Here is an 11,478-nt window from a genome sequence, read left to right as displayed (position 1 = left end):
AGGAAGGGGCAGGTCGTCCCGAAAATTTGACAATTATTATTGTTCGTGTCGTTGGTCATTTTTAGTGCTTTGTATATATATATATATATATATATATATATATATATATATATATATATATATATATATATATATATATATATATATATATATATATATATATAGTGTTCTATGTATAAATCAGGAGTTTTTAATGGACTTCTAATGATCTGCAATAATAACAGTGTGAGAAAAAAAGTTGATGTTGACTTTTTTTAAACAATAATTTATCTTAATGTTTTCGTTCAAAATTCAGCAACTGTAAGAATAGAACTTTTTGCTTAAAAATCTTACTTAAAGTGGAACAAAGCTGAGGGGTGGAATTTTGAAGGAAAAAACTGTTTACAGACAGACGGACAGATAAAGTACACTTTATCAGTAGAAAAGCTCTCATTGTTTTCCGACAGTAGAGTATAAAACATGAAATAATAACCAAAGTTATATAAACAAATAATTTAGTTTGTCTTTTTTGGTAAAAACTTTTGGATAAAACTTACGATTTACGATTAAATTCTTTGAAATAAAGCTTAACAGTTTTTAATTAATAAACCTTAACAAAATCTATAAAAAAAAAAAAAACCCTCCTAATAATAGCATGGAAAAGAGCCTATGGCTAGATACACGTGTAATACATTGTACCACACGCGCATTGTTTATATGAGTGTGTTTTTGTGACGCCGCTTTGCAGTTGTCAACCTATGTATTTATCCGCCACAGGTAAACTTATCTTGTTTTGTCTTCTTGCAAGGTAATTTTATATATTGAACACGTGTTCTGAACGGAGTGTTCTGTGACCGAAAATACTTAAGAAAGCAAACTTTCAGGATTATACTTTTTATTGATTGGATTATCCAGGAGAAATCAGCATGCAAATAAGGATTTTCTTTGTGACATGATGTTAAGACTCGTCTATTTTATTATAGTTTGTGTCGTCACATTGTTTATGGTATTTTTGTCGATAAGATACACAGACAGAAAGAACCAGATTCACACCAGAAAGAATATTAATCCCAACAATTTGGGACTTGAAGACATTGACTACAAATTTAGTTCTAATGAGCATAACTTTTCCTACTTGATCTCTGAATCCGAGGCTTGTCAAGACGAACATATTTTCTTGCTTGTCATTGTCTGTGTTTCACCGGCAAATTCGGAACAAAGACAAACGATAAGGGAGACCTGGGGATCAGTGGCGGAATATGACCCTTCCATAAAAATCATGTTTCTGTTGGGAAATCCACAAAATTTAACCATTCAAACTCAGGTCATTGTAGAAAGTGTACAATACCATGATATTATTCAGGAAGACTTCATCGACTCCTACAGGAATCTCTCTATTAAGTCTGTTGCTCTTTTGAGATGGGTTTCTCAGTTCTGCAATGATGCCGAGTATGTACTTAAAACGGATGACGACATGTTTATTCATATTAGAAATTTAATATCGATATTGAAGAATAAAAATCCCACAAATGCTGTCATAGGAAAGCGTATAAATGGAGCTATGCCTCTAAGGGATGAAAAGAGTAAATGGTTTACTTCTGTAAAGGAGTATTCAAAACGTTATTATCCACCGTACTGTAGTGGAACTGCGTACGTGTTGTCTGGGGACTCTGTTGAGCCTCTTTATAACGTTACACAAAGAGTAGCTTTATTTTGGCTGGAGGACATATACATAACTGGAATCTGTAGAACTATTGCAAAAGTGGATATCATTGATTTCCAAGAATTTACTTACCTTAAACGTGACCCAACAGCTTGTTCCTACAAAACTGCAGTATCTGGTCATAGGTATTCAGTATCCGAAATAAGGCAGATATGGACAGATGTTCAAAACAATGTACCTTGTCCAACTTCGGGTAAAAGTTAATTGGGAAGGGTTGAATGAAATGTTTCTCACACATTTTTTGTTATTATTTGTATTATGAAATCTGATCTTAATACTGTATGGATCAAGTTTTAATTTTGCTGTTACTGTTTATAACATATTACAAGATAATTACTACATATGAAAGAAAAAGGTAAACCCTGGTGAGTCTTTTACACATCTAACTTATATTTGTGCATTTTCTCTGCTTATTTTTGTCACGTACTAGTATTGCAACAAGTTTAAATCATTTCTTTGTGGGTTTTTTTTTTCATTTTTACGATACCTGATTCTCAGATGATATAAATAATGGAACCATTTTCTAGTAATGAATTTTAGATTCGTCCAGTTTTTGATTTGAATTTATTTTATTGCAATAAATTTATAGAATGGAATTGGGCATAAGTTCTGAAGTCTTAATTCACCATCTCCCTTCATGAAGCTCACAACATGAGTATGTACTTCTGAATTTTGCTAAAGTACAATGTAATACAAGAATATATAGGTAAGAACAGGAAAGCTATGGATTTGTCAAAGTTGTTATACAAGAAAGTACAACTAAAATCAAGAATAGTAGAAATATACTAATAATACATTCAGTATTTTGCAAATTATCGAGCCTGTTTGGCGATCATTCCTTGAATGGATGACAAAATGGAGGGATTAAGAATTTTTATGATTTTCTGTTGTCACAGCCTTCTTTATGTCTAATTGATGTTCAAACATATTCTTATTTAATGTAGCATTAAGTTTGTTCTTAGTTGTTGTATTGTCTAAAAATTCCAAAAAGAAATCCAAACTTCTTTTTCCGTTCAAATTTTATGCTTAGAATAATAGTCTAAGAACTAACATGCTACTTCCTGTATTTATATGACTGTTCTTTTGGTACATAGGCTACGAATCTGTTAAGTAAGAAAAGTACTTTAAAAATGCATCATTTGAATTTGTGGTGAGAAATCTTGAAAGTTGAAAATAAAATTATATTTGACAATTTGGGAGCTATTCGCGTAGATGTATAAAATTCAGGTATTTAAATGAAGTAAGAAATCAGAATGTAGAGAAAATATATATACTATTGAAAGATTTTTCAAATGTAGAGATGTATTTTTAAAAAGATATTTATGGGGTTTTTTTTTCTTGTTTGTTTGTTGTTGTTGTTTTTTGTTGTATTTTTTTTTGGGGGGGGGGGGTTGGTTGGTTTTGTTTTGTTGTTTTTTTTGTTTTTTTTTTTTACAAAAAAAAATTCATTATTCACGTTTCTGAAAATAATTCCAATTAATAAAATGTCACGATTTTTTCCTGTATTACTCAGTATATGATTATTCATTACCATCTACTCAGATAATTATAGTATGAACAGACACACTTTTGTTAGGTGTATGTAAAGAATATTTTGTAAAATGGTTGACTTTATTGCTGATTTAGAGAACATAAAGGAAGGGAAACACTCAGAATACTACATGTACATGCGGATTGGAAATCGACAATCAAAACAGTTTTATTCTTTAGATTTCATATATATATATATATATATATATATATATATATATATATATATATATATATATAATGGATATTTCTATACATTGTGCCAATTCTCACAATAATATCACTACTATTTTAATTAATTATAACAATAATTATTACTAATTATTAAAATAATTATTACTAAATATTATTACTTTTAATTAATGATGAAGTAAATAACATTACATGTACATGTAAAGTATCTGGTAAACATGGCGGTTTCATTTTCGTGTTTTTTTTTCATTGTATATGAGGAGACCGACGAATTCTTGTCCCCAGCGAAATGTAAAATTTCAGATAAATAACAAATCAACCCTTCTTCAACTACGGAATCAAATCCCCACGAACTCAAAATTTGAGCCCTACGAAAATAAGTCATTTTACAGTATACAAATATATTATATGTTAGCACTCCTAAGTACTTGTATACTTGTGTTTTTAATGTTAGCGCATGAATCTTTTGAACTGAGCTTCCTTTTCCTATCCACTGGAAACGTATTATTTTGTATTGAAAACCACTTTAATTCGAGTGAGATGAAAGAAATATGTTTTGGATCATGTACCATTTCATTACAAAATTCCCTTGCCGTTGGATTCAAGTTTGATCGAACTATGGGCACTGGGGTAGGATGAGATAAATGGATGTTCAACTTTTAAATAATGTAAATGACTGCATGCAGGGAAGCGATTTAAAAATCTTCCTGACTAGAACAGAAAGGCCAGATCAGGCATATTGATCTTCAGAATCCCCAAGTACATGTATATTGAATTTAAGTTTGGTTAAGTCGTGACCCCTTAGAGCGAGTTTGGGGACACAATATGGGGTCAATCAATTTTTTCCTGGAAGAATTCGGAAAAAGAAAATAGGACCAATCTGACTCAGGTAAGTGCTATGACCCATGGGACTCTTATTAGTTTGATTACAAGTTTTCTTTGTCTATGTGCATAAATTACAATAGTGAAATCTTAAGACACTCTAGGACTCAGTTCGAATATCCATTGCCTTATTGGTTCAACCTTTGTGATCTTGCCTTTTAGGATTAATTACGTCATGATAAATTTCAATCTTAATATCTATTTCTGAAACGGTCTACTAAAATAGCTGAAATTGAAGAAGTGAATCTGAGTTTCCCAATTAGATATATTTATGGTCTATGTTTTGCAACTACATGTGTATGTTGATAAATATTCATATGTTTGCTACGCAATGTATTCAAATGTTCTGATGTGATGTTATTGTTGTCAGGGCTAAAGAGAGGCCAAAAAGCATTGGGTAAAGAGAGTCAACTTTTTCAAAGTGTATTAAATAAGTTGGAAAGATTTCAACGGCTCTTTCCCAGTCTTAAGGTCAAGATCTAGTATATGAAGAGTGCCTACAGATTTCTCAAATTTGAGAAACAAACCCCTTTTATAATTTATTACAATTATAGCTAAATAAATTAAGGTGTATCGGGACCTAATTTTTAGATAAACTAAACGAAAAATCATATTTAAAACTGCCTTTTTCAATGAAAAATGAAGAAAAGCGGGCATAAAAATGAGAGTTTTCTCCATCTCAGACAAAGGAAATGTATCAATATTGCCCACAGTCTCTCAGGAAAACGACTTTTCATATCTTCTTGACCTCTTCTTTAAAATGATATTAAATTGAATATAGGTATCGGGGTTTGTGACGGTACGTATTGTCGTCGGCGACAATATGTACCTACCTTCACGGCAATGCCGTGCATTGTCTTGCGACATGTTCTGATGGACGACAATATGCACAGTGAGGGTAGGTACACATTGTCGCCGGCGACAATATGAACAGGGCGACAAAATGTACCGTCAGAATCACACTGCATGAAATAGAATATGTGACACGTCAGTGTGATTCACACACCAATTACATCTACAAAACTACCAAAAAACAACAAAAGAAATGTTTAAGCAACAATATCTGTGGGGCGACAATATGTACAGTGAGGGTGAGGCACATAATGTCGCCAGCGACAATATGTACATGTGTAACTTTTCAGCCGGCGACAATATGTACCGATGGACGACAATATGTGCAGAGAGGGAAGGTATATACTGTCGCCGACGACAATATGTACCGTCACAGGGTTCCTTTTGACATGATTTGAAATTGAATTCCATGAAAATGTGTCATTTTGTACATAATTCTGTTATAGCTGTAAAGTACGGGAAAAAGTAAGTTTAAATCAATTATGACGTCATAATTGATCCAACACCAAAAAGACACTCAAAACTCATTTACTAGATCTTGACCTTAAGAAGCAAATTCCTCCTTTTACATGTTTTTTTTTTAAATTCAAAGTAATGAATCTGATTTTTAGAAAATCACAAACATTCAAGTACATGTACTGGAACTCGTTCTCCCTCTATAGGTATACTAATGAGTAATACTAGGGGATTAGTTTCATTTACCATCCTTAACTGTCGACCTTAATTCTACTTGTATACTTGAAATTTAATGAATTGAATTGTTGAAATTCAATAAATTTTCTCAAAAATTTCTGAAAGAAACAAGGGGGAAATTATATTGAAAATACTTAAATACTTCAGAGAATCTAGTAAAGAATCTTTAAGAGTTGAAGAGAATTTTCCTTATCTCACTGAAAATAATGACTGGTTTTACAAGGTATGCATATTTATTGTTTTCACTTTTTAGATCTGTTTTATTATACCCGAACTTTCCAAAAAAGGTTCAAGTTTATTGTTGTTATCCCAGTCAGTCGAACTTCTTCCTCAGACTCCTACATTTTATGCAGTAGCCAAACCATCTTTTGGAATAAGATTGATGGTGTCCTGTAGATGTGCAATAAGTTTTCGGAGTTTTCATTTTTATTTCCTGGGACCAATCGCGTGTCGAAATATGATTTTTGTCTACTAAAAACCTGGTTCCCTAAACTCTTCTTACATTTTACGGAGAACCGAATCATCTTTTGGAATACGAATGATAATGTTCTGTAGATTAGCAATAAAGTTTCAGATATTTTATTTTCAACATCAGGGTCAATAGGGGGTCGAAAAAAGACGATTTTCTTTTCATACAAAAAAAAATGCTTTTAGAACTCTAGTTTTTCTTCTAAAACCTGGCTCCCAGATTTCCTCTTGTATTTAATGTACTAGCCATCTCACCTTTTGGAATATGATAATAAATTTTCTTTAGTGCCAGAATTAGAATTTAGGTTTAGAATTTCATTTTTATCCCAACCTAAACTCGGGGTCGAATATAGTTTTTCTACAAAATCCAGGTTCTAACAACTTCTCGAACATTTTGTGCAGTAGCTAAGTAACCTTTTGGTATATGATTGATGATGTTCTGTAGATCTGCAGTAAGCTTAAGGTTTTAGAATATTCAATTTCATTCTGGTTACAACTGGGGATCGAAAAGCGACATTTTGCAACAAAAACCTGGTTCTCAGAACTCTTTTTTTTATTTTTCTTTTTTTTTTTTTTACTTTTTACGCTGTAGCCAAATTATCTTTTAGAATATGATTGTCGATGTCCTGACCTTTTACAATAAGCTTTCGGAGTTGTAATCAAGGGGGTAAAAAAGTTTCTTAAAAAAAAAAACAGCATGATACCTGAACTCCTCTAATAGTTTAAAAAGTTAGATAAATCATATTTTGGAATATCCCCATTTGGCCTCCCTTATGAAAATGAAAATTCCAAAACGTTATTCTCTTAAAGTAACATGTACACTGTATTAATATTGTTACATTTTAGGTATTAACTAGAATTTTGGTAGAAAAAAAATGACGTTTTCCAATCCGTTGGCCCACAGGATGAAAATGAGAATTCCGAAACCTATTGCACATCTACAGAACACCGCCAATCATACTCCAAAGTATGAATATATACATTTGAGTATGCTTAAATTAGATGATGATGATGATGATGATTAAAACTGATGAAGTGTGTGAAGTGTTTTGTTTTGATTTTGGGTGGGGTTTTTTTGTTTTTGCTTTGTTTTGTTTTGTTCTGTTTTTTCCTTCTTTCTTTTTGTTGTTGTTGTTGTTGTTTTTTAGTTTTTTTTTTTTTTTTTTTTTTTTTTTTTTTTTTTTTTTTTTTTTGGTAGAACTGTACTCGATATAATTACCTGTTAAACTGCTGGATTTGAGGAAATGTGTACTTTTATATGAAATACACATTCCGTTCTAAAATCTGCAGATACGATGTGGAACACCAAAGCCACATACTACTGTAGTCAAATTGTTATTATGCACCTTTGTAGAAATTTAATTGTTTGAATTATACCTCCTGGGACAGTTGTATCTTTCATGTGTCCATTTTTGTTGGAATTTGAGGAATAACTTCCTCAGGAACAGGACACTATTTTTCTCATAAATTTGCAAATATCACTTTTATACATGTACATGTATATAGACAAGAGTTGAAAAAAAAACTCATATGCCTCTAGTTTAAATTGAGAAGTTTTTGTGGTCGCCCTGTCTACAAAGTGTTAGAATATTACACGATTATCGACATTTTGGAGGAGCGTTTAAATATGTAGGAGTTTACCTTGCAAGTTATTATCATGGTCATTGTTCAACAGCTGGTTTTGGTTTCGTCACGATTTTTGCGAACTTCGGCTTGTTGCATTGTTTTGAGCATTTTAGTTGCATTTAAATATTCATAAATTTGTGGAAGAGCTACTGACAGTAGTGAAAGTAATGAGAATGCACTCTGCTTTTAATTTCATGAATTTATAGCATCAAACTCCTTCTTAGTGTATTCTGATCTAAAGCTATTCTCTTTCCAAACAAAAAATATCTATTACGTATCGTGGTTCACGTTGTCATTTGCACAGTAGAGAAAAAAAAATAAAGCATACATACTTGGGCATTGGAGCGATGCTCAATATTCAACACTGTTTTGTTTTCAAACCTGAAAATTCTGATGAATCTAATGGATTGAAATAATAATAGTGTGAGAGAAAAGTTGCTTTCACAGACAGAAAGAAAAAGATTTGTACCAGAAAGATTAATCCCAACAATTTGGGTCTTGAAGACATTGAAGACATTGACTATATATTTACTTCTAATGAGCACAACTTTTCCTATTTGACATCTCTCTTGCTATTTATAACAATTACAAGATAAATAGGTGCCTAATATTCATCTAGTGATTGGGCATCTTCAAAATTACTTTGTAAAAAAGCACTCTGATTCCATACATAAGTACTTTGAAGTTGATATTAAAAGGATTCCGGAGTTCTTCATTGACAACATCTATGTAAGCTTAAAAAAAGATGAAGATAACGATCCCCGGAAATTCCAGTGGTGGGATCAGGTGCCAAGGAGGAGTAAGTATCCCATGTTGACCGCTCACATCCGCCGTGAGCCCTATGTATTGATCAGTAGACAGATCAATCCGTATTCAAATTTAGTATAAATACAATGACCCAACAATTGGTATGAAACAAGCCAGCCAAAATAGGCCCAATGTTAGGTCATATTTGTTAACAAGGTCATTATAACGACCATAGAAATTACAAAATGTTGACTTTAAGTGAGGTTGCTGAAATTCCTTTAAGATCAACATATCTGTCAGTAGCCCACCTCGGTTTATAAATTGATCGTACTCAGCGCATCGAATAAGTTGGGAGACGTAAACGCTATATAAAAGTGAATGTGGAAAATTACTACATAAATAAAGTCCACGATGGAAAATCTGGAGTCATCTCGTTTGATGATTTATGCCTTGTTCACAGATTTGTATTATTTGTAGATTTTTTGAGATCGATCACCATTCGTTATATTCACTTTTTTTCATTTCCTATATATACTACTGAACAGCATATATTATATGTAGAAGACTTCACTATGCGGGAATATGTATATTGAATATGTGTTGAGAAATTTTGAAAGTTGTAAGAAATTACATTTGACTTTTTGGGTGAAATGAAATCCCCATCAAGCACTATACACGAAATGTTTATAATATATAACAGAATCTAAACTGGGATGTGATCTTTTGAAAAGTATGCTTTTCAGTTAGATATATAAATTCAATGAAGTAAGAAATCAGAATGTGTAGACAAAATTCATTAATTTAATTCACATTACTGAGAATTCTAATTAATAAGATGTCACAACTTTTCCTGTATTATATTGTGGTAGTCAAACAGGTTCGATCGACGGTGGCCAGATAGCTTAGTTGGTAGAGCACCTGACTGGATTGATTGATTGATTAGTGCTTAACGCCGAGTCGGCAATATTTCAGCCATATTTCGGCGGACCTGACTGGAGATTCAGGGGCCCGGGTTCGAATCCCGGTCTGGTCTGTCGCATTTTTCTCCTCTCCTGCTACATTTGATTCCGTGCCATGCTCTGGGAGTGACAGGTGAAAGAAAATAATTAATGTCAGTGAAGAGCCTGGGTTGGTGTCTTCGGGTGCCGAAGACCTTTAGAGAGGGAGGAATGTGGCGACCAGACGGATTCGATCGCCGGTGGCCAGATAGCTCAGTTGGTAGAGCACCTGACTGGAATTCAGGGGCGCCGGGTTCGTTTCCCATCCTGTCCATCGTACCTTTCTCCTCTCCAGTTACAATATGATTATTCATTATGATTTGTGTACTCAGATAAAAGTAGTATGAAAATACACACTTTTATTTGGTTATGTAAAGAATATTTTGTAAATTGCTAGACTTATTTGCTGATTAAGAGAACATGACGGATGATCAACCCCAGAATACTATATGTACATGAAGATTGGATATTGACAATCAAATCTGTATCATTCTAATGACTCTTTAGACATTAGTAGGGTGTTCGCTTCGTGATATGGAGGCCCAGGTTCGATTCTCGTTCGCCGCGTCAAACCTAAGAAACATAGATAATGACTGTTCTTTCGCCAAGCGCCCGACATTGGAAGTGAAGGACACGGGTCTTTCGGATGAAACCTTAAAAACCGAGGTCCCGTGTCACGGTAGGTGTTGACACGATAAAGAACCCTCACTGCTCAATGGCTCTGAGTGCCGAACATACGTCTAAATTTGAAGCCCTTCATCGGTTTATGGTGACGTCTCTATATAAGTGAAAAATTTTGGAATATGACGTTAATGGTAACCTAACAACAAAGCTTTATGATAAACGTGATGTCTTCAACTTTTCAATCGTCAACTTCCCTTACTTATGTAGCAATATACCCTTATCACCTGCATATGGGGTTAATGTCTCACAGTTGATTCGATACGCAAGAGCATGCTCTACGTATGAACAATTTCTAAAACGAGGCAAGCTATTGACAAACAAGTTGACGAAACAATGATATCAACAGTCTCGTTTGAAGTCATCTTCGGTCGATACAATGACCTTGTCAGCACATACAACCATTGAGTCAAATGCTGACCGACGTTTTTCATACTAATTGTTAAGCCATTATTTATGCACTGAACTGTCTACGGATTTTTTCGGTTTTTGTTTCCCGATCATGACAAGGAGCACACGACAGGTGTGACCGGTCGGCAGGGGATGCTCACTCCTCCATGCCACCTGATCCCACCTCTAAATTTTGAGGTCCGTGTTTGCTCTGCTCTAAATTTGTATCATTTCATTGGACTTTCGAGATTGAATACTGTTCGTTATCTTCATATTATGTAAAAGAAAAGTAAAAAGAACATACAATCAATCAATCAATCAATCAATCTTTAGACAATATATTTATTTTATAAATATTTCTACTGAGTACATTTTGTCATTAATTACAATAGTATTACTGCTGTTTTTAATGAACGTAGGACTGGAGTATATGGCATTATTTTAATGAAGACAGAAATATAACTCCGAAGTATGAATATATTTTGAATGTTAGTACATGGAGCTTTAGAGTCAAGTTTTCTCTCAGTATCCACCGGAAGTCCTCTTTTGCACTATTAAAACAAAAGATTTAATCTGAGAGAGATGAAAATTCAAAGAGGGTTTGGGTCAGTGTACTATAGTTTATAATGCAATTCCAGCCAGTTTTATTGCTTATCATCAATAGAGTGTCAAGACCATGAACCCGGGAACAGGTAACGCGATTATATGCATGTATGT

General features: G+C 33.2%; 1 protein-coding gene across 1 annotated transcript; it reads left to right on the top strand.

Moving 5' to 3' along the window:
- The first annotated feature begins 877 nt into the window (after positions 1-877).
- Positions 878-1,921, top strand: LOC133205980 (beta-1,3-galactosyltransferase 1-like). Its single transcript, XM_061341884.1, has one exon. The coding sequence runs from the start codon at positions 932-934 to the stop codon at positions 1,904-1,906; it is 975 nt and encodes a 324-aa protein (XP_061197868.1). The 5' UTR covers positions 878-931; the 3' UTR covers positions 1,907-1,921.
- The last annotated feature ends 9,557 nt before the right edge of the window (positions 1,922-11,478 follow it).

This window comes from Saccostrea echinata, unplaced genomic scaffold, assembly GCF_033153115.1.
Source record: "Saccostrea echinata isolate AGI-Se365-2 ecotype Australia unplaced genomic scaffold, CSIRO_AGI_Sech_v1 ptg000054l, whole genome shotgun sequence".
Classification (NCBI taxonomy): Eukaryota; Metazoa; Mollusca; class Bivalvia; order Ostreida; family Ostreidae; genus Saccostrea; species Saccostrea echinata.
Note: the sequence above shows the minus strand (reverse complement) of the source record. Positions and strands in the feature narration are given on the sequence as shown.